The sequence below is a fragment of the Arachis ipaensis genome, chromosome B6 (genome assembly GCF_059453495.1).
Source record: "Arachis ipaensis isolate K30076 ecotype BB chromosome B6, ASM5945349v1, whole genome shotgun sequence".
NCBI lineage: Eukaryota > Viridiplantae > Streptophyta > Magnoliopsida > Fabales > Fabaceae > Arachis > Arachis ipaensis.
In genome coordinates, this window is record NC_142441.1 from 68,410,611 (window position 1) to 68,436,674 (window position 26,064).

The 26,064-nt window shown below is 27.7% G+C and overlaps 1 protein-coding gene across 1 annotated transcript; it reads left to right on the forward strand.

Annotated features, from left to right (window-relative positions):
• Positions 1–14,390: 14,390 nt before the first annotated feature.
• LOC148561190 (uncharacterized) lies at positions 14,391–24,559 on the forward strand. Its single transcript, XM_088491969.1, has 16 exons — positions 14,391–14,522; positions 15,316–15,343; positions 15,431–15,497; positions 15,612–15,745; positions 16,604–16,783; positions 16,889–16,954; positions 17,836–18,049; positions 18,228–18,310; positions 18,897–19,485; positions 20,006–20,628; positions 22,800–22,856; positions 23,066–23,094; positions 23,501–23,575; positions 23,840–23,930; positions 24,032–24,118; positions 24,329–24,559. The coding sequence occupies exons 1-16, from the start codon at positions 14,413–14,415 to the stop codon at positions 24,362–24,364; spliced, it is 2,469 nt and encodes an 822-aa protein (XP_088348095.1). The 5' UTR covers positions 14,391–14,412; the 3' UTR covers positions 24,365–24,559.
• Positions 24,560–26,064: the final 1,505 nt, after the last annotated feature.

The following is a 26,064-nucleotide window of genomic DNA, read 5'->3' on the forward strand; positions in this document are numbered from 1 at the left end:
TATTTCATACTTCCCTTGTGATGTAATTCCTGACGTCTTTTTCTATAAAACCTAGTTTACGGTGGCTGCCAGCTACTGCCACAAATGATTGGTAAGTTTTGCTCGGTCTGATTCTGGCTTTCTCGTGGGTTTCAATGGTGCGACGCACGAACATGCTAAGCTCCTTGTGTTGTTTGAGCATCTCAGCCTGGTCTGGACAACAAGGATGTGAATGATTCAAAATAACTTTGAAAATTGTCCAAAGACCAACATCCTTCATTATGTGTACGTAAATTCTGGCCGGACAATTTAACCCAGCTGAAGGGTTTGTCTTCAAAATTGGAGATATCTTTGATTTCCACCTCCCCTCTCTGGAGCATACAATTAGTTGATTCTTAATCTTGTCTTTGTCCTAAGTCGTGTTCCTTATTTTGGTAGAAAAACCGGCACGTTTGGAATAATGTTTGTAGAACTTTCCAGCTTCTTCTAGTGTCTTGAAAATCATTCCCACTTTTGGGAAAAAATTTTCATCCACAACACAGCTGGTTTGCACGGTGAACCGAAATCTTAATTATGGTGAACCGAAATCTTAATTATGGTGAACCGAAATTTTAATTATGGTGAAACAATTATATAGTGCTTAGGGAACAAAACAGAATATATTCGTCTAATTTTTTTTAGACTCCTTTCTGCATACCGAACCGAACACATGCACATGGTGAATCAACTCTTTAGTACTTACCGAACCGAAAAGTTACTCACATTTACTCACATTTACTCACAATTACTCACACCCAGAGTTACTCACAGTAACATATTATCAATTCAATTCAATTCAGATATAGATCACCTCAATCTATTCAATTCACTTCAAATAAAATTAGCAATTACATTCCATTGAATTCGATTCAAAATTCAATAATCCAAACCTCATCAAATTGATGCGTTTCGGAAGAATTATCCAAATCGCACTCATTTAACTGATTTGAAGTTGATTCATTCATTGTTTCAATTCAGAAGTGCAAATCGAAGAAGAAAACGAAGAAGAAGATGAACGACGAAGCTAATTGCGTTGAAGTCAATCCAGATCCATAATGCAGAGAAGAAAAACGCAAATAGAGGAGAACAATAAATTTAATTAGGTTGAAGAAGAAGGAGAACAGGAAGAAGAACAATAACAAGAACAAGAAGAAGAACGCGAACAAGGTTTACGTTATATGAAAATGTTTACGTTGAGAAAGGTTGATCACGCAAAATAAGAATTACGTTATATACGTTATATAAGGCGCGTGTAAAACAAACGAGTGTGTGGGGCGTGGAATGGAAGGTACTTGGATACCATCCATATAATTTTTACATGGATGTAGAGCTTTTCCGAATTTAAAATTATAAAACTGTGACTAATTTATTATGGATTTATTTTCAATAAATTAATAATAATATATACTTTTTCAATGTATATAAATAAATAAATAAATAAATAAATAGTTACGTATTAAAATATAAAAATGGTAAATAGTTATTATAGCTATAAATGTTACTAAAAATTTATTATAATATTTTTTTAAGTGTTACAAAAAATATTTATTGTAATATTTTTTTAAGTGTTATATAAAATATTTATTATAATATTTTTTTAAAGTATTACAAAAAATATCTATTATAATATTTTTTTTAAATATTATCATGAAACAAAGATTTATTATAATATTTTTCATAATATTATATTATTATAGAAGATCAATTATGATATTTTTATTAAATATTATTGAATCTTTAAAAAAATGTTAATAAATTTTTTTAGTAATATAGAATATACTTAATATTTGTTAAAATATTATTAATTATTACCTGATATAACATATATACTATATATATACTGCTGTTTGTTGTATTTATAAAGAGTTAGCCTTAGTTAGTTCTCCCTAGTTTGGTTAGTGCAGGTTAGCGTAGTATATATACATATGTAGTTTGTTACTGTAGCAGTTACTGAAAACATTTCTTGAGAGAAGTCATAATGAAAACTCTCTTCATTGGCTCTGAATCTGAACTTGCTTACCTCTTCCCTCACACACCTTCAACATGGTGCGGTGAGCGTGGAAGCCATGGTTGAAGAGGGAACAACTTGATTTCTGATCTTTGTGACTAGAAAATTGATAATGAATCCATTCCCTTTTTAATCTCCTGTTTCAATTTCTCCATTCAATAGTTCTTTCACTTCTCACTTCGACATCGTCTTTGACCTAATTTCTCGATTCACCACAATCGTTCGTATTCTCACATCAATAATTTTTTTTTCCAATTCCTAATTTCTCTGACCTAATTTCTCCCCTCTCGATTTGATTTCTCAGATTTATCCCTTCCTCCTCTAAATTTCTTTTCTTCTCTTCTCTTGGACTCTCACGACAGTGTTTGATGAGAGTGTGTTAGTCTCCTCGTATGTTCATCAAAGAGTGAGGTAACAACTCCGATCAACGAGATCAAGGGAAGAAGGCCTGAATTCTCATCATTGAAATTCATTGAAGTTGTGCCGGAAATGGCAGATTCAAGTTTGGAAGGCTCGACAGGTGGTCCAAGAACCATGGATATGAATCAGATAGCATCATTTCTGAGTCAGATATCAGCGATTCAAGCGCACATCGCGAAAACCAGTAATCCAGTTCAAGATCCAACAAATGCCTATTTTCTTCACCCATCAGAAAACCCAGGTATCCCCATAACTACTGTTGTTCTTACTGGTCAGAACTATAGTACATGGAGTAGAGAAATGTAGAGAGCACTCAAATCAAAGAACAAAATAAAATTCGTTGATGGAAGCATCACAAAACCAGAGAGCACAGATCCATTGTTTGAAATATGGGAAAGGTGTAACACTTATGTAATTGGCTGGATAAATCTTTCACTTAGTCCAGATATTCGTCAAAGTGTAACATGGAACAATCTTGCTAGTGATTTGTGGCTTGATCTGAAGCAACGCTATTATCAAGGGGATAGGTACCGTGTTGGTGAATTATATGAAGAACTATACACATTAAGACAAGGCAAATTGGATGTGACATCCTACTACACGAAACTCAAAACAATTTGGGAAGAAATTGACAATTTTCGGCAAATACCATCATGTGAATGTGGTATCACGTGTCAATGTGATCTAGGAGTAATTAGAAGTCAAAGGGAGGAAGACAGAATTGTGAAGTTTTTGAGAGGATTGAATGAGCAATATTCTACCGTGCGGTCTCAGATCATGCTCTTGGACAAGTTGCCGAGTCTGAATGTGGTGCTCTCCAAGCTTACTCAACAAGAGAGACAGTTCCTCAGCCTTGAAACTACCTCAGACATTCAAATTTTGGCGGCACCTACCAATTCCTTGAACACTGCTATGCCTTCTCAAGGCAGAGGGAGAGGAAGAGGTAGGGGAGGCAGGTTTCAAGCTGGGGGGAGGAGCAGAGGAGGCAGAACAAGGATGCAGTGTTCGTTTTGTGACAAAACTGGACACACAGTAGATACGTGTTACAAGAAACACGAACTTCCTCCTCATCTAAGGCAAAGAAGCACTAACTCTGCCCCAGCAATGATGAATTGCTTCAACACAGGTGAAGAAATCGATGAGAGCAATGATGATCTCGGTTTCAATCAACCCCAGTTGGAGGAGAAGAAGACTACAGGGAGCGATTTCACTCCAGAACAAAAGGAAGCTTTGCTGGCCTTACTCAATAAGCAAGACGTGCAACATATTCATAGTGTGAACCACATTTTAACTCAACCTCAGCCACCTCCTCATGGTAAAGTGACACATATTCTGCATTTTAAATCTCACATAAAGGCTCTTAATGTTTGCATACAAAAGTATAAACCTTGGGTAATAGACACTGGTGCCACTGACCATGTGTCATATTGCCTCAGGGATTTTTCTGAAACATTTAAAATTGATCCGATCATTGTCAAACTCCCTAATGGTACTTCCACTGTGAGCTGCATCGTGGGAACCATTAAGTTTTCAGAAAATCTTTATCTTACCAATGCATTGTACATTCCTTCCTTCAATTTTAAACTCATATCAGTGTCGAAGCTAACTGCATCATTGCATTGTAAAATGACTTTTTCTGATATAAACTGTGAGATACAGGACAAACACACAGAGAAGATGATTGGTATTGCTAACTCTGTTGATGGTCTATACATACTAAATAAGCACAGCACTGCCCCTCTTGGCGAACACCATACTACACACCATATCACAGCACCCACACAAAGAGCACATATGCAGCATTTATGGCATGATAGATTAGGTCATATTCCTCATAATAGACTAGCTGTTATGAAGCAAACTTTCAATTTCATTGATTGTACAATAAATGAACATCCTTGTGACTCTTGTCAATTAGGAAAACAAAGAAGATTGCCTTTTTCTCAAAGTGATACTATTTTTTATAATAATTTTGATTTGATTCACATTGATATTTGGGGACCACTTGCTGTTTCGTCTATTGGTGGCCATAGATATTTTCTCACTATAGTGGACGACAAGTCCAGATTTACTTGGATAAATTTGATGAAGTCTAAGGCTGAAGCAGCATCTTTGGTGCAAAATTTTGTTAAACTTGTCAAAAACCAATTTGAAAAATCTGTAAAAATTATTCGGACTGACAATGGTCCTGAATTTTTAATGCCAACCTTTTATGCTTCATTTGGAATTTTGCACCAAAGGTCATGCATTGAGACGCCACAGCAAAATGGTGTTGTTGAACGAAAGCATCAACACATTTTGGCTGTGGCAAGGGCCATTATGTTCCACGCCCAAATACCTAAGTGTTATTGGAGTTTTGGAGTGATCCATGCAGTCTATTTGATAAACCGAATTCCCACACCTCGTTTACATGAAAAATCTCCGTTTGAAGTACTGCATAAATCACTCCCCCATATCTCTCACCTTAGAGTATTTGGTTGTTTAGCATATGCAAGCACGATCAAGAATAGCAGAACAAAATTGGACCCTCGTTCAAGAAAATGTGTTCACCTCGGTTTTAGGGAGGGTACCAAAGGTTATGTGCTTCTTGATCTGATTTCAAAAGAAATTTTTGTATCTCGAGATGTCAAATTCTATGAAAATCATTTTCCATATAATGCTTCATTTCAGTTGCCTATTGATTCTCCCCAAGAACCAGTTTTTCAGCAACGTAATACACCCCACGTCATGCATGATTATGATTTGTTTGACCACCACATAACCGATCTGCACACCCCTGCTTCCAATCCACTCCACACTAGTCAACCTACACCACACATACACACTGCCACACAGCCCACAGATATTGAATCCTCGAGTCCAGCAGTACATGCACAATCCACTCACTCAAACATTCAACATCATAATGTACCACCATCTTCTCACCCCACACCGAGAAGATCATCACGCATTAGTAAACCACCAGCATACTTAAAGGATTACAAATGCATGAATCTTACTAATAATCACAACAGAGAAACTTCTTCCAATCAACGATATCATATCTCAAAGTTTTTATCATACAAATCTCTTTCACCCATGCATAGTGCATACTCATTAGCTATCTTGAACATTGAGCCTAAATGCTATGAAGATGCCATACTTGAACCTTGTTGGCGAGAGGCCATCCGAGCTGAATTGGATGCTCTGAATGAGAACAAAACCTGGACATTGACTTCCCTTCCGAGTGGTAAGAAGGCGATTGGCTGTAAGTGGATCTTTAAGGTCAAATATCACCCTGATGGTAGTGTTGAGCGACATAAGGCTCGTCTCGTGGCAAAGGGGTTCACTCAAGTCCCCGGAATTGACTATAAAGACACGTTTAGTCCCGTTATCAAGCTAGGAACACTGCGGGTTGTTTTGGCACTGGCTGCTGTCAAGGGATGGCATTTGAAGCAAATTGATGTTAATACTGCCTTTCTGCATGGTGAGCTTGATGAGGAAGTGTACATGAAACCCCCCGAAGGTCTTGCGATAGCTCCGGATCAGGTTTGCAAGCTTGAAAAGTCTCTATATGGGCTTAAACAAGCTAGTAGACAATGGAACTTCAAACTGAAATCTGTTTTGCTAGAGTTAGGATATAATCAGTGTAAATCTGATTACAGCATGTTTACTAAATCCCAAAGTACTGGCTTTACAATCATTTTGGTTTATGTTGATGATTTAGTGTTGGCAGGGGACGATTTGTTTGAAATTGAAAGGGTGAAACAGACTTTGCATGACAGATTTCGGATTAAGGACATAGGTGATCTCAAGTTCTTCCTTGGTTTAGAGGTTGCTAGGTCTTCAAAAGGCATAGCTTTATATCAGCGAAAATATGTTCTAGATCTCTTGCGGGACACTGGCTTTGAGCATTGTAAGCCTGCCTTCACTCCCATGGACTATGGGACAAAATTGAGCAAGGATGATGGAGATAGTCTGCCTGATTCCTCCGATTATAGGAAAATCATTGGGAAACTGTTGTATCTCTCAAACACAAGGCCGGATATAAGCTTTGCAATTGGCAAGCTCAGCCAATTCTTGGATTGTCCCACAACTAATCACTTGCAAGCGGCACATAGGATCCTCAGGTACATAAAGAACTCTCCAGCAGCGGGGCTATTCTTCTCGGCCAATTCCGATCTATCTCTCACTGGATTTTCTGATTCTGACTGGGCTGGATGCCCCGACTCGCGACGATCAGTTTCAGCCTATTGCTTCTATGTGGGTTCCTCCCTTGTCACTTGGAAGAGCAAGAAGCAAGTAACCGTCGCAGCTTCTTCCTCTGAGGCAGAGTATCGGGCTCTTGCACTGGCCACCAGAGAAGCTCAATGGCTTAGTTATGTGTTGAAAGACTTAGGAGCACCTCTTGGTAAACCTGTAAATTTGTACTGTGACAGTAAATCTGCCATTTATATTGCTACTAACCCAGTATTTCACGAGCGTACAAAGCATATTGAGGCTGATTGTCACATTGTGAGGGATAAATTGCAAGAAGGCTTAATTCATCTTTTACCAATTTCTACACATGAACAAGTGGCAGACATCATGACTAAGCCTCTGGCACCAGGACCGTTCAACACATTGTGTAGCAAGCTTGGGTTGTTGGATATTTTTGTGTCCAACCCTCCCAGCTTGAGGGAGGGTATTACCTGATATAACATATATACTACATATATACTGCTGTTTGTTGTATTTATAAAGAGTTAGCCTTAGTTAGTTCTCCCTAGTTTGGTTAGTGCAGGTTAGCGTAGTATATATACATATGTAGTTTGTTACTGTAGCAGTTACTGAAAACATTTCTTGAGAGAAGTCATAATGAAAACTCTCTTCATTGGCTCTGAATCTGAACTTGCTTACCTCTTCCCTCACACACCTTCAACATTAATATAAATAGATAATATTTTAATATAATTTGATAAAAATTTTTAAATGTTAGAAAAAAATCAAGTATACAGTAGTGATACTTTTTCCCCCTCACATTCCAATCCCTTCTATCCTACTTACCAGTTGAATCTTTACTAGAAATAAAGCATGTTTTAAAATGTTCTTGTGTTTTATCCCTTTCCTTTTTTCGTTAATGGCTTTTATTTCTACCTTTGTCTGACATAGTATATTAATTATAGAATGCTAGAAAAAGACATGAATTATTGTTATATAAAACACAGTAATACGTAAAGTTGTCATAAATTCGTCTTACTTGCACAACTTTCAATAATAAATATACTGCCGCTAAATATATTATTCAGGTATTTAGTATGTTGTCTGTCTAATTATAAAAAAATTAAATAATTAATATTTAATTTAAAAATATAAAAACTAAAAAATTTTAAACATTTAAAAATTATATAAAAAATAAAAAATTAGACAAAAATTAGATACTAAATAAAAAATACTATAAAATTAATTATATATTGATAGTTGTATATCGAAAATATATTAAAATTAAAAAATAATATTACAAATATGTTACTGAAGACTCAAGTGTCGGTAACGGAATTTAATTAACCTTTTTTAAAAAATTAAAATTACATTATCCGACGGCCTCGTCATCAATAATAATATAATAAATAAAATATAACAGTGTGTAAAATTGGCGTAAATTCATTTATTACACATTTGAGTTCAGACTTTAATATTGATATATATTGCATTTTTGATAGATATAAAAAAAAAAGAAAAATCTCACAAAAAATATTAATTTTAGAATAAAATATATTTTTTATTTTTTAAATTAAAAAATTAAAAATACATTTAATTTAATTTACTTCAATTTTATTTCCAATATTTTATGGTTGTTTCAATTATTAAAAAAAAACTATGATTATGGTAGGTAATTAAAATGTCACATATTCATTTTAATAAAATGTATAAAAATATTTTTGAATGTATCCAAGTTTTTTTTATGTAGTAAAGAATACCTCCACAAAATATTTTTATATAATTTATTAACAAATATATACGATATTTATCATAAGTTTTAATTTTAATAAAAAGTGTTATTATATTAAATAGAGTTTCAATAAAGTGATATGTTGTACAAATTTTATCAATATAATAGTAATACATTTAAATTATTTTATCAACATAATATTTTATTTATAAAAACATTAATCAAATAATAGCTATTATTTTTGTTCTTAATATTTGGTTTCAATTTTAACCGTAACAAATAAAAACACACAACCGAATAAAATAAAAAAAATATTTTTATTCATAAAAATTTAAAACACTGAGATATTTATTCATGAATGAAAAAATTAACTTTGTGCCTACTAATATAATCTTTATGTGATAAAAGTATCCAAACGCTAATTAATAATCATATTTTTAAGTGAAATGTGAGTTTCATTTATTCATAAATAATTTATCAGTATTCTAAATTTTTATGGATAAAAATAATAGTTTACTTCAAAAAAAATATTTTAGCAATAATAGAAAATTATGTTGAAAACATAATTATTCTTGTATAAAGACAAATTCTAATTAATACAATTAACATTATACTTATTTTCATAAAATTATATTTTATTAGGAATAAATTTTAAAAAAAATTAATGCTACCTATATATAATTATAAATAAGACATACTTTAAAGTCACGAAAAATATAGTAAATATTTAAATTAATCTTGAATGAATTTTAGATGTGACACTTTAATTTTTAACAAATTTTTATTATTCTAAAAGTTCTAAAAAGTTATTTATGTCATCAAATTATAAAAAAGTTACTCTACCTTCAAGAAACTACTCTTCTTTCAAATCCTTAGAGAGATAAATTTGTCTAATGAAAATATTTTTTTATTTAAAAAAAAAAGTTAAAGAATAAACTATGCTATCTAACATTCTTCATAAATCAATTTGAATGCTTATTCTAAAAATTACAAAGAAGACGGGCAGATACTACACACATTTTTTAATGTATAAATAACACAATTAATAACTTAAATAATTAATTATGGTGGATGTAGAGTTTGTTGAATATGTATGTGTTGTGTTCACACTGCCCTTTAATTTTAGTCAATACATTAATGGATGGCTAACCGCTGAGTTAAGGCCAATTAATATTTATTGTCTTTATAATGTAGAATCCATTTTTAGCTCCATGAATCATGGCGGTTAGAAACTTTTTTGACCATCATCAAGATTAATTATGTTAAATAAAATTACGTAAATACATATCGATTCGGTTGTTCTATACATACATATTTTAAAAAGTATAATATCAGAAAATAGATATTGTCACTCGAATTTTAATTATGTCATTTTTTTTTTTTACAAAATTCACGTATATAATAAAAAAAGGAATCATTTATAAAGTGATAATTATCAAAAGTAAAAATAAAATTATCATTTTTCTAAAATTATATATTTTCATCTAATAGATATATATGTGTATAACTATATTACAATAAATATGGTAATCATATCATTTTAAAACTGTTGTTAAAATTAAAGTAATATTTTTTATTATTAAATAATATTTTTTAAAAATATTATTTAAAAAAAGTTATCAAAATATAAAAAATATAATTTTAATTTTAATAATATTTATATAATTATTATAGCCATCATAACACATAATCATACTAGAATCTATCTATATATGTATATATACTTTTTTTAATTTTTTCCCTCACATTCCTATCCCATCTATCCTACTCACCATTTGATGTTTTGACTGGAAGTAAAATATGTTTTAAATTCTTCTTATGTTTTATCTCCTTTTTTTCTGGATAATAAATTTTATATCTATCTTTGCTTAATATAGTATATCTGATTCTAGAATGCTACAAAAAGGCTCGGATTACTATTATGTAAAATAAAGTAATATGTAAAGTTGCAATAAATTTATTTATTACAATTTTGACTTTGGACTTAATTGTAATATATGACGCATTTTACAGTAGATAGAGAAAAGAAAAAATTTAAAAAAAATATTAATTTTAAGTTTTAGTATGTTATATTATATTTGAATATATTTAAAATAAGTATAATAATTTTGTGAATATTAAATGTGTTATATTTTTATAAATTATTAAATTTTATTAAATGAAAATAAAAAATTATTATAAAAAATAGTATTGATAGATAATAATAAATATATAATACACTAATTAGACGTTACTATTACATAAATAAACAAGTATCTTTTAATATACAATATTTTAAATAATAAACATAATTTTTTATTTTTAAATAATAAATATAAATAGATAAATATAAAAAATAATTTTTATTTATTTATTAAGATCAGTTATAGTACAAATAAATTTTTATAATATTAAAAAATATATTAAAATAATATTCTAAACTTAAACATAAAAAATTTAAAATAATTAAATTTTATTTTATATTATTTAAAAAATAATTAAATTGTTATATTAAAATTTTATTAACTAATTTTTTATGTAAAAATTATTATTATATAACATAATTTTTTATTAAAATATTTATAAAAATATAATTTATTTAAAATATTATATGTAATACATGAAAATGTTGACTTTTTTATTTTTTAAATGTTTTAAAAAAAATTTTGACCTTTTTTTAAGTTAAAAAAATAAAAGTGTCAATATTATATGTATATATAATATTTTAAATAAATTATATTTTTTAATAAAAATTTATATTATATAATAATATTTTAACAAAATAATTAGTTAATAAATTTTAATATAATAATTTAATTATTTGTCAAATAATATAAAATAAAATTTAATTACGTTATATTTTTATGTTATACTTAAAATATTATTTTAATATAATTTTTTAATATTATAAAAATTTATTGCATAATAATTTATCTTTATAAATAAAAAATATTTATATTTTTTTATTTATATATTTTATATTTATTATTTAAAAATAAAAACTATATTTATCATTTAAAGTACTATATATTAAAAGATATTTATTTATATATTAGTGACGTTTAGTGTATTCTATATTTATTATAATCTATTAATACTCTTTTTTTATAATAATTTTTTATTTTTATTTAATAAAATATAATAATTTATAAAAATATGACATATTCGATACATACAAAATTATTGTGCTTATTTTAGATAAATTCATTATATTTCATTTTTAACGTATTTAAAAATAATAGAAGAAAAGTTGGCTTAAAAAATATACAAAAGGAAAATTTTTATTCAATATAATATTGGCATTTTACACTAAGCGTTACACTATATATATATATGATAGTTGACTACGTACTAATTAAATTAAGGAGTAATTATCTAAATTAGTCCCCAAAAATTTTAGAATTGAATATTTTAGTCTCCAAAAAAATTTAATACACACAGATCAATTCTCAAAATTTTATTCCGGCAGACAAATCAGTCCCCAGTTCATTTTTTGGCAGAGTAATTATCCAGATCAGTCCCCAAAAATTTTAAAAATAGACATTTTTGTCTCAAAAAAAAAAAACTAATGTACAAATCAATCCCCAACGTTTCTTTCTAGTAGACATAACAGTTCTCCGTCTAAAAATAAAATAAAATAAAATAATAATAATAATAATAATAATTATTATTATTATTATATTATTATTATTATTATTAATACTGTACTATATATTTTTGTATTTTTTGGACAAAAATAATGATAAATTTATTCATTAAATTCTTTTATATATATATATATAGTCACTCAATAATAATAATAATAATAATAATAATAATAATAATAATAATAATAATAATAATAATAATAGTAAAATTGTTAGAGATTATTTTACAAAAAATTTAAGGTTAAAACCATTTGATATTTTTGTATTTAATATAATCAAAAGATATACTATTTTAAAAAATATGTTTGTATTAAAAAAATATGTATTTGATATAAATTCAAATTAAAATATTTTATTTTTATACATATTTTTTAATACAAACAATATATATATATATATTAAAATAGTACATCTTTTGATTATATTAAATACAAAAATATGAAATGATTTTAACCTTAAATTTCTTGTAAAATAATCTCTAATAATTGTATTATTATTATTATTATTATTATTATTATTATTATTATTATTATTATTATTATTATTGAGTGACTATATATATATATATAAGAATTTAATGAATAAATTTATCATTATTTTTGTCTAAAAAATACAAAAAATATAGTATAATATTATTGTACAATTAATAATAATAATTATTTTATTTTATTTTATTTTGGATGGAGGACTATTATATCTAACAGAGAGGAATGTTAGGGATTGATTCGTACATTAGTTTTTTTGGGGACTAAAATGTCCATTTTTAAAATCTTTGGGACTGATTTGGGTAATTATTTTGCCGAAAAATGAATTGGGAACTAATTTGTCTGCCAAAGTAAAACCTTGGAGATTGATTTGTGTATTAATTTTCCTTAGGAACTAAAATGTCCAATTCTAAAATCCTACTGATTTAAGTAATTACTCTTAAATTAAGTTACTCAAACACACACTGTATTAATTAAATTACTCACCCTCATATTATTGCTTTTGAATATATATTTTACCGTTTTGTTAGTTTGAATTTCAAATTAAACATTTATTGAGGAGAAAGAAAGTAATAAGTAGTCTTCAAATTAAACATGGCATTAATTAAGAACTTTCATCTTATTACTAATTAGTATTTCTCATTAAGACATACAACACTACAATATGCCGTTAATTAATTCTTATATTGACATAAGACTTTTATTAGAAGATTGTAGAATTCTTTTTTTTTTGTATATAGCACAATAAATGGATACAAATAATTTTTTCTTTATGAAATTAAATAAGTGAAATAATCAGATAAGTCAGCAAAATCAGATGCATACTATAATAATAATAATATTCAGTTTGTTCATTGTGTATACAACCTGATAACTACTTAAGATCAGATAGATCAACTTAAACATTTTTCCTTTTGTCACATCATAATATGCAAATAGCATAATAAAATATTTTAAATCCACTTAAACCCCAAATTAAGTCCTGATTATAATTTTGCTTGTTATGGTTACCATTTGAAAGAAGAATACTTTTATTTAGAAGCTAAATAAAAAGATGTTAATTATTACAACAATAATATATTATGTATATATATTCTTTTTCATCTGTTAATAGTATGAACAAATAAGTAGATTTTTAACGGAATGCTTCTTATAAAACTATAAAAATAAATAACTAAAATCAAAATCAAAATTTAATTTCGTGAATCATAACATTAAAATTTTAAGAGATACAGTAAACAAAATACATAAGATACAGTAGAAAAGATACATAATCTTTCTCTCTTTTTTATTCAAATAAGACAAGTTAATACATAAAAAAAAAAATAGACTACTTAACACTATATAAAAATTCTGAGTCCAAATGAATTATACTCTAGAGTATTGGCTTCTTATTTTATACTCTAGATTTTTTTTCAATTTGAACATCATATCTAGTTTTGTTTTATGATTATTTTTTTGTTTTTAATATTCTCTATCTTTTTAATTTGAACATCATTTTTTTAATTGTCTTTTTATTTTTATTTAATTTTTTATGCATATTTTAGGTTGATCGTAAATTAAATTAAGAAAAAAGTAACACAAATTTCGATAAAAATTAATAAAAAAATATTTTTTTTCTATAATCATATTCTCTAATTTATTATTGTTTCTTTTTAAATATGTATATCTCTTAATTTTTTTCTGCACCTCTTTTTTAATTTGAGTTTCTTTAGTTTTGAGTTCTTGTATAAAGTTTAGATTTCTGTCAGAAATAAAAATCAAGACAAAAATGACAAAAATTCTAATAAAATTTAATCGAGTATGTTTTCTTCTCATCACTTTAATTCCTTAAAATCTTCACTTTTTTTCAAAAGTTTCATTTTGTTCCTTCATTGTTTTTCATTTTTTTTTTTTTGAATGGCTTGAATTTACAGTAAAGTTACAAAAAACAAAACATCAACAATGACAATTAATCAAAATCAGAAGCGATTAATCATTGTGGTTGATGGTAATGCAATGTTGGTCCAATATTGGCCAACGATTATTTCAGAATACCTTGAAAAGATCGTCAGGTTTGATAATTCTTGCTATTCTTCAAATTATCCACCACAAATTTACATAAAAACATCAATCTTAAACACTATCAAATTTATAATTAAAATGGTTAAATTATTTTTTTTCATCTAATTGATAAGATCTGTATTTTTTAAAAGCAAAAACTCTTGTTTATTAGTGTATTGTGAATTGTGATTACCATCAAATTCATATACATATATAGTAACCAACACATGAAGAATTTATTTATACATACAAAAAAAATATATTTTTCAGATGTAATATACAGGAGATATCTTTTAATTCGTCCTTCAATTCACTCTTTTTTCAAGCACTAAATCAATTGTTATTTTTGTTAAAAAATTATTACCTATTGTTTTCAAATGGGTATAATATAATATAAAATAATTTAGCCGAAATAATAGAAAAACTTTTATCTGTGTTATATTTTTTTTTCTTGGATGCATGAATGATTTGGTTGAAGGATTTTTTATTTTTATTTTGTTGTTGATTTTATAAAAAAATGTGTGATTTAACTTTGATTGAAAAAGAGAACGAGCTAAATATGGCTAATGAACTATCTCAATTTTGCTATTAATTAACAACTCCAAGAAATAATAAACCAACTTTTTTGGTTTAATAAGATTACTTGTTTACTATATATTGAACCTAATCTTTAAACATGTTTAGTGTAATTTAAAAACTGAAAGATATCATCAGTATCAAATTTTGTTTCAAGATTGAAATATGGATGTCTTAAAATTCATTTTCCTAATGTGCGTATAATAACTTTGATCCTTGTTATAACAGGAATTTTTGTGATAACAATCAAGAACAGGTAACTTGTTCTTCATTTATTAAAAATTATTTCTTTTCTTTATCTCTATATATGTTACTTTACTTCCTTCTTTCTAAATTAAAACAGGAAAACAACACAGTTCATGAAGTGGGGTTAGTTATTTACACTGCCAACAAATCAAAGAATACTCATGGTATGGTTTTTATATATTCGTTGGCATTTTCAACACACATGATTATTTTGCACTCTGAGTAGTAAAATTTCAATTTCTAAATCTAGTTCTAACTATTATATGCGTTCTTCATAGGATCTGATCATATCAAATTCCTTGATTGGACAAAAGATATGGAAACCTTTCTGGGCACTTTACCATTTTTTGAGTTGACTGGTGATGGCTCCGACAAGTTACTCATGACCCAAGGACTCATAGAAGCTATCATGGTACACCAACTAAATAAAATATCATTTAATTTTGAACAAATTAATTAATATTTGTTATTTATATATATATATATATATATATATATATATATATATATATATATATAATTTTATATGAGATTTAATATGGGAGCCACTTAGATAAAGATGTTAAAAACGTCTTTTTTTAAAAAATTTTTTAAAAATTAAAATTTAACACATATAATCAATTAAATTGTATTATTTTTATTAAAATTAGACCGGTCAGTTTAGCAAAAAAATTAATAAATGAAATTTTTAAATCAGTATAAATTAATATTTTTTATAAAAAATTACTACAATATCCCTATTATAAAACAACTAAAATATCCCTATCATATTTGAAAATTTTAAATTCTAATCCTATAATGATAGAGAAGAAAAGAGTTAGAATTTAAAATTTTTAAAATTAATATATATAATAAGAGTATTTTAATCATTTTATATAATAAGGGTATTGTAATTATTTTTTATAAAAAATAATATTAATTTAGATGAATTCAAAATTTGATTCACTATTTTTCAGTCAAATTAATTTGTCTGACCTAATTTTGACAAAAATAACATAATTTAAATAATTATATATATTAAATTTTAATTATTAAAAAATATCTTTAAAAAAAAAACGTTTTCTAGGTCTTTATCGAAGCATCCCCTATTATAATAACTCGATTTAATAATAATGGTAAGTGAAAAATGTTCAGATTTGACGCAACTCTCTTAAATGGTAAAATAATAACTATATATATTCTTTATTCTTTATGATTAAATATGTTATTCTTAATGCATGTATATAAGTAATAATTAACTTATTTCAATTATTGTGGCCAAACCGAACAGATGTTTATCAAAGATCCTAAACATAATGATCAAAAGAAGCACTGTGTTCTGGTGGCATTGTGTGAACCTAATCCAACTAAAACCCTAATTACTTTGCCAGTGATAGAAGATGGACAATTTCTTGGCTCAATTGAGACCATAAACGGTGATATTTTTGATGTCATGCAAATATTTGCCATGGTATATATAATAATATCTTTCAACCCTCTCTTATTTTTCCAAATTAATTAGATTATTGTATTACTCTTGTATACTGATTATGCTCATATTATATATTACTTGCAGCTTAATATATCTTTTTCAGTGATAACACCAACTGTGCATCCAATTTTCAGAGCCATTTTTAATAAGGTAACATAATGCTAATATTTATGTCTATATATATTTTATTCCCTTTTAGGCCTCTTCCAAGAGATTGTATAGCATCTAATTAATAATATAAATTTAGTCCCAAGATATCTAATACTATGGATTTTATCAAGTTTTTAAACATTGAAGATAGTCAATTTTATTACACTACATAGGGACAAAGAGTGAAAATAAATATAAGCTTAAAAAAGTATGGTCAAATTGAAATTGTTTCCATAGATGAGTTTCATACTTGAATGAATAGAATTATAGAACAAGGAACTAAAAAGAGAAAACGAGAGATTGTAATTAGTGACACATAATCTTAAAAAAAAATGGTGACAAATCTTGCTTTAGGGGAATAACCTATATGGGGAATAACCTATAAAATTTAAATAAGAAGATTATATATATGAGCTCGTCAGAATCAGAAGATATTTAATTAAACTAAACTATTTGTTTGTTATTTCAAATAATAGACTTGCCATTTTTAGTTTGTTATTTGTGTACTATTTGATTTGTAGATGGTGCATGCTATGCTGATTATTACTATTACAGTTAAGGTAGTTATCCAACTTTAGCAATATTTTTTAAGTATGACCAAAATATATATTCACTGTAGCTACTATAACGATGATCATTATTGTATAATTTATCTTTGTAAATATATAATTTTATGATTATGCTACATGTACATCAAAGTCAATTACCAAAGTCAGCCATCAGTATAAAATATATCTCGGAATACAAATACACGTTATAAATAAATTAAATCGCACATGTATTTATACACAAATATATTGATAATTGATTTTAATAGTTGATTTTAGTATACAAATAGCATTTTTGATAATTTTAATATGTTTTGGTTGTTTTTATTGTAGGCAAACAACGTTGATGAGACAGAGATTTATGTCTTGGGAGGCAGAAATGGGGAGATAAGTGTTTTGTTGTCCAAAAATTTCGTAGAGGCACACTCAATTCTGCAGGGTTCAACAAGCAAAAACATCACAAATTTTATTATACAAGAACCAATAACAGTAGCAGCAATAACCCATGTTATACCTGCCAATAATGTTTCAACCACTGATCTTCCAGGTTATTATTTATACTTGTAGAATATATAATATAATAATGTGTGACATCATTTTCTTTAAAAAAAAAAAAGAAAAAAAAAAAACTTGTTGTATATAGCTTAATTTTATTCAATATTAATTGTTATATATAATGATTCCTTTTTCTTCTTCTTTTTTTTTAATTTATTTTTTAATAACAGTTTCTAAATGTCAAAGTTCGGCTGCTATTGCAACAATGGTTACTGGAGAGCAATCTTTGGACGCTGCTAGCACTGTGAGACTGGTACATATTATGTAACCATTATTATTTTATATTATTTAATACCTTGCTTTTTTTCATTTGGCAGAAAGAAATTCAACATATTTTGCTATATATAAGCATAATTTCTATTACTAATTAGTGATTATAGTGTTTTTCTATTATATTATTTGGGTTTATTATTATTATTATTATTATTATTATTATTATTATTATTATTATTATTATTATTATTATTATCTACTTTGGTTAATTATATTATTTCATTAAACAACTCAGTTGACCAAATCATTTTTGACATACATTTACATATGAATTTGGACAAAATTAATATTTGTTTTTATTTTTTCAAAGAATAAGTATATAAGAGAATTAATTTTTAATTAGCCAATTTTTTTATTATAAAATATTTTTAAGTCTTATTTTTTTGTGAGAGTTTAAAATTTAAGATTTAAGTTTTACAATTTAAAATTAATGTAAAATAATAATTTTAAAAGGTTAACTTATATTGATTGAAAAAAAAATAATTAGTTAGTAGCTTCTTGAGTTTTATTCATTTCCCATGTGCATATATATAGTTTCTAAAAACACATTTTGTTTTCTTTTTAAGGATCACCATGAGTCACAGGTTGATGTCCCAAATAATGCTACACCCACACCTCAGATTGAGAGACATGATGAAGAAGATTATTTTTCCTCCTCTTTCTTTATTGATGACATGATTGATGAATTAATAAAGAACAATAATGATGATGATGATGAAGCAGAAGGAATTGATGGTATCTTATCACCAACCAATGACATACCCAATAGTTCTGTACCATTGGCAGTGTTCTCCTTTGAAGACCTATTAAACCCAAATCAAGAAACAATTTCTTGTTCTTCTTCTAAGACAAAGGTTTCAGGGAAAGATTTTGAAGAAGTTGATGAACATGAGTCTGGACAGGCATTGAGGAGCACCACTACTACTAATGATGAACAACACAAGAACAAATCAAAAGACAAAGCTATAATGACTGATGATTCGTTAACTCAAGTTGCGGTTTCATCAATGGATGTTCCCTCTATTAATATTGCACCTTCTCCTATGATGATGAGTGTGGGATCAAGTAGTAGAATGGGTGTACCTAACCCTGTTCTTAACTCTGGAATTTCTTCATCATCAAATCCTGCTCATCATGTTCTCGAATCCTCTGCAGGTATATACTTATATTGATTCTAGCATATATTACTATGTAGAGAGTATCTACTTAGCAAAGATTTTTTCTATTTTTAATTGCAATATTAAGATATACTTATTTTTTTTCTTTTATCTAAAAAAATAATTTTATAATATAATATAAGAGTTTTTATGATTAATTAAAAACTTTAAAATTTGATTTTTGTTAATCTCAAATAAAATTAAAGAATTTTATTATAAGACAAAAAAAGATATACAAAATAAGTATCACCATACTTCAAGTTTAGAAGAAACTCTTGCATAATTCCACAACCATGTCGACCACACAATAAATATATAGAACACACATAACACACTAGTACATGCTTTATTTTAACAGTAGTAATACTAAAGAGACAATCTTATTTAACATTAAGATAAATTTTGACTATTTTTTATTAATTATATTTTTGTTATTAAATATTTTGGTTATTTTAATATCTTCCCATTTTCAATCTCCTAATAAACATTATTTAATTTGTCATTAATTAACATGGTAGTGGCAGAGACATCACAAGCAGAAGTGCATGATACAAGTGGTGGTATGTTGATTCCAGGAATAGAAGCTATGTTTGGGATTAACAAGAATCACAGTTTTACTCATCATCACAATCAATATCTCTCATCATCATCATCATCACCATATTATTCCTTGTTTCCTAATTCCTCATCACTTGGGAGTAGTAGAACTATGCATCAACTTGAACAATATCCATCATCTTCTTCAGCAATAGCACCACCAATAACTCAAATGGGACACACCTCGCTCCTTCAATTTCAAGAACCATATCCATCCTCATCATCAGCAGCAGCACTAAACCCAGACTACTACTTTCTTGGCGCTGCTAATAATAATAATGCAACAATAATGGGAGGAAATTACTCATCACCATCAATGCTGTTTCCATTTGAACCATCCCCATCATTAGCATCAGAATATGGAGGAGAAGGACCACATAGCATTGGATACTTCACACAGTTGTTGCGAAAACAGCAACAACATGCTACTCAAGCTTATTATAATAATCAGCATCGCCGCCATATGCATGCAGGGCCAACCACATACCATTTGCCTTACTCTTCTTCAAAGGATTTCAATCAGTATGTTATCTTTACATGGGAGGTAACCTCAATTGCTACATTTCTTTATACTTTTACCTTTTTTTTCATTCAAACCACGGATTTTTACTAATTTATTCGTTCTGTAAAATTGTTATTTATAAGGGATACAGTGGCTTTGAAATTTTAAAAATACTTAAAAATACAATTAGGATTAAGATTACATTTTTTACAATTTGAAAAAATTTTTAATTTAAAAATAAAAAATATAATCAAATTAAAAAATATTATTAAATCATACAAAATATATTTTTAATTTTAGCTACATATTTTTGAAGTGTTGTTAAAATTTTATAACTAGTATAATTATAACTACTTTTAAAAAACGCACGCATGCACCACTTGCATGGCAAAGTTTTTTCTTCTAAATTTTCACATAAATGTATATCTAAAATTCAAGTCTACTAGTTAGTACCACTCTGATCTGTTGTCAACTGAGCTTTTGATAATAACATTAATTTAAGGTGATTGCTACGGTACGATAATAAATTCATACGTATCGATACGTTTAAAATATGGACAAATAACAATAAGATATGTGGAATTTATTTTCCATGTCAGCATTTTTTTTTAAATATATAGTATATCTCCACTTTTACTAAAACACCCTTTTAATTAAATAAAAATAAAAAATATTTATTTATTTAATTTTATAAAAAAATTTAAACATCTTTTTTTTATTTGATTAGACAAAAATACCCTTTTAAATTAATCAAATTTTAGAATTCAATTAATCCTAATTTTATAATTTCAAATAATTGAAACAACAAAACAAAAACATATTAAAAAAACAAAAAATCAAAATTGTTCTTCATTTGTGTTAAACATATTAAAAAAACAAAAAACTAAAATTATTCTTCATCTGAATTTAAAAACCCTCTCGTTCACCACATCCTATGAGGGTAAGGAACCACCACATCCTTCACCAGAGAACCCTGATCCCTGTCAACCTCCCAAACCCAACCACAAGAAGCACACTATTCTTCACCTTATCCACACATGCAACAGCGACTTGGGGTCCGCCGCCGTGAACACGTGGTCCCTCCCTCCATTCCTCTGCCAGTACTTCTGCCCCTCCAGCCACTCCACCAGCGCTTCCTGCGTCTCCTCGTCACTGTATGCCGCCTCCGACCCATCGCCTTGTTGGCTCGTCGACACCAACTGGCTCAGCGACGAGAAGAACGGCAGGTAGAACAGCTCCGCTTCTTCCGGGTCCATCACCCGGGTCACCGGTGACCCTATCCGATCTGACTCTGGACGGTTCATGTCCAGGAACAGAAACCACTCTCCCATGTGCTGGTGTCCAGGGTAGCTCAGCGAGGTTAGATTCTCTGGCGTGCCGCCGCCTCGGGAGGCGGATCGGGTGGCGATGACACCGTAGGTGAATCGAATGGGAAGGTCATACATGTAGACCTTAATGGCGGAGGACGAGGAATCTGCAGTGGCTATGGCGGCGGTGTCGGAGCAGGGTTGACTGGCGGAGGCAAAATTTACTGTCATGTCAAAGGCGGAGTTGTCGTCGGATTCAGATTCTGGCATGGTGGTGTGGCGGTTCGGGAAGGCGTTGAAGAGTGCGCAAGTGACGAAGATTACGAAAAAGATTTTGCGTTTAGGAATAAAAGAAGAATGTTTAAGTCTTTTTATAAAATTAAATAAATAATTTTTTTATTTTTATTTAATTAAAAGGGTATTTTAGTAAAAGTGGTGATATACTATATATTTAAAAAAGAAAAAATTAAATGCTGATGTGGAAAATAAATTCCACATATCTTATTGTTATTTGTCTATATTTTAAACGTATCGGTACGTATGAATTTATCATCGTACCGTAGCAAACACCTTAATTTAATGGTTAATTAATAAATGATATGGTCAACATATTCCAGGTTAGATTTTTATGCTAAAATTGGTAACTCTAGCTACGTGCGTTTGCTACATATCATATAGTAGTTAAGTAGCTTCTAAATTCCTTGACCAAAATGCCCTAGTTTGGAATTTACTTATGAAACATAATCATGTAATTGTTCTATCATACTTAGATTGTTGTATTAGGAGAAGGATTGGTATGTGTTCACAAGTCCAGATTTAAACATTAAATTTGTTAATATTGGTTCATGGATTTTATACTAATAATAATAATTTTGAAATATATACTTTTCTGTTGTTCATCATCAGGGATCTTTAATTGCAAGTACTTATCCTTCTGGTGGAGTGTCCTCCTATAAAGCAAAGGTATGATAATATATATATAATGGTGGAGATCACAATACATCTTCATCCCAATAATGATTATATTTAAGTAGAGAAACAAATCTTGATCCGTTTCCTATATATTTCCTATTAAGAAGCTTGCACTACAATTATGAAATTTAATTATAAAATAATTTAACATATATTTTTTTCTTTTTCTTTTTTTATTTTTTATTTGATTTGTGAAATAGGCCTACAGGAAAAAATCGACACCATTTGAGTAAGTGTATCCTCCTTTATTTTACCTCTACATTTTTGCTTAGAAAATCAAGCAATGCAAGAAGAAGCTAAGTTTCGGATATATTTAGATGTAGATGATGATCTTAATATTATCATATTTAATTTACAATTTGCCATCCCATCACCTATCGGCTAGGCGTATTTCAATAAAATTGTAGCAAAATTAGAATATGCCAATGACCCACACAACTTAGGTGTCAAATAATTACGAATAAAATAATAAAAAATAATATTTACATAATTTTTTCTCATTTCTTATAAATCATTTTTAATACTAAACATAACTATATAAAAAAATTATACAAAATTAGTGTATATGATATAACTCTAAAACAATTATATATATGTAGGGTGCTACTTTTTATTTGCTCCTCTTAATTTTTCAGGCTTACTGTTCAGTGGAAGACCAAGATTTTCATAAGCAACTATATACCACAGAGGAATGTTGAACATACAAAGAGGTGATTTTAATGGCAAAATATTGCTCATTATGAGATAAACATTTTTTTTTAGTTTGTTTATTAATGTATCCTTGTATGATATGGAAAAAATGTTACTCACGTACTGCACAATGTGCCTCCTAACTCACACATACATGACAATATATTAATTGAACCTTTTTTAAATAATCAATTAACATTTTTGGGAACCCATATGTATTATTTAGCATTATTCTTTATAGGGATTTCTTATATTATATATATTCACATGCATTTGAAAAGCAGAGTATTGAAATTGAAGCCAGATTCTGTGTTCTTCCATGTATCCGAGTACAACAATCTTGACTTATATAGTCTTCTAATTGGCAGAAAAGTGGTGAGTTGCACACATAAATTAAAATTAACTCATTAGCTTCTCTTCAATATTTTTTTTTATTTTTTTATATATATAATTCTTATATATATATTCTTTTGCAGTATGCCAAAATTGATTTACCGTCACAAATATTGATGATAAGCCCAACAGATAATGTATTTTTATATGAGGGAATAGTTTTTCCTGGGGTGAGTGAAATTTCAATATTGATTATATATTTCACATTGTTATTATCCTCTTTTTTTTTCTTTTTTTTTTTTTTATCTTTCTTTCAAGTAACCATGCATCATTTTAAATAATTGAGCAACAGTTGCTGAAATTTCGTTGCTTTTTTTTTTTAGTTTTCATTATTTTAATTTGATTTTAATTAATTTCGATTGGTGGTCTATGAATTGCAGGATACTTACTTTATTGAGCCACCTTACTTTTATTAGTCGTCATCATTCATGCATTATCTATCCGATCCAATCAAGAGGGAGCAATGCAAAATCATGAACAAAAATGATGCTGAATTATATATTATGGATCATAAGGTGCAGAATAATGTAAAGATTCATGGATTCCCTGAACATATGAATTTCACCATGGAAACTTCCTCTAATAATTACCAACTGCTTAGTGGGAGAACTTATTAGTGAAATATATCACCTTAAAATACATTTAATATATATATATATATATATATATATATATATATATATATATAGTATAAATCTTACTAAATGAAGTTTGGTTTTAATTTGGATATGCTGGTTAGTAATTAATTGGATTGATTAGTTAGTTTTTAAACTTTCTGATGATGATAATAGTTAAACTTAATGGAAGGTTTAAGTAGTACAAATTTTGTGGTGAAAGATAAACAGAAGTTTAACCAACTTGGGTTGGTCGTCGAGTAGTAGTCAACTTACTCGTTTATTTAGGTAATTATTGGGAGCTTATTTCTGCGACAGATTAATCCTTAATTTGTCGAGTTAAGAAATATCATGGGCAATAAAAAAAATAGGCCAAACTTTATTGATGGGTGAAAAAAATTACAAATAGGTTCTATAGAACAACAAGCATGTAAAACTTTGAAGAAGAATATGAATTTCAAAGTGCACTGTTATTAGAGAGGTAGCTAGGCAATATATATGAAATCTCATAAGAGGGAGGGAGAGAATTAAACACTATTAGGAATTCTTGCATCATTAGAAGTGTCAACTGAAGAGGTGAATTGCTCTTAAAGACCTTGTAAAATAGATAGCTAGTGTTCTTTAATAATATAATCTCCAATAACTTTGATTTGCAAGGAGTGCTAGCTAGGTTCATTGCTTTGATGAGGTCTTTGATGGTGAGACCTCCTTCGGATTTAGCTTATTGGCAGCAAAATTCACTTGACATTCTACGCAACTCTTCAATCAAGGAGTTAGAAAATTTAAAACAAGAGAAAGAGTAAATAAATAGGAATTACTTTACGTACGGATTTTATCAGAATCAAAAATACTATTTATAGATTAAAATTAGTCATCAAAATTAATTGCTATATATATAAAAAAGTAAAATATATTTAATTTTTTATCTTTAAAATTTGTCAAAAATTTTAAAATATCTCTAAATTTTATTTTATTTCAATTTTTTTTTAAGTTTTTGATTTACATCAAATATAATTCTAACAGCTAAATTTTTAAAAAGTTTAAGACTAATCCAATAATAATGCATGACAATAATATCTGTTTTACTTATGTTAAAGGTTGTTCTTGTAAAATTGTTGTTGAATTAATTTTAAATTTTTTGAAAAATTAGCTGTTAGAAATATATTTGATACAAATAAAAAAATTTTAGAACAAAAATTAAAATAAAATAAAATTTAAGAATATTTTTAAAATTTTTAATAAATTTTAAATACAAAAAAATATATTTTATTCTGTATAAAATTATAAATATATGTATAATTTAATTTATTTTTAATATATATATATATATATATATATATATATATATTCTACCTTTATAACTCATTTTAGTGTATATGCAGTATAAGTGAGTCAAATCTTCTCTGCCGCCCATTAATTCCAACCTGGGACTTTTCTGAGCCACTTTCGCGCATTGATAAAAAAAAGTTTTTGCATTCGTCGATCCGTGACCTAAGCACTAT

Coding starts and splice junctions, on each gene's coding strand:
- LOC148561190 (XM_088491969.1), top strand. CDS start 14,413: ATGACAATTAATCAAAATCAGAAGCGATTAATCATTGTGGTTGATGGT. Junction 19,486..20,005: donor TGTTCTCGAATCCTCTGCAG/GTATATACTTAT, acceptor TTAACATGGTAG/TGGCAGAGACATCACAAGCA. Junction 23,095..23,500: donor AAAAAATCGACACCATTTGA/GTAAGTGTATCC, acceptor TTAATTTTTCAG/GCTTACTGTTCAGTGGAAGA.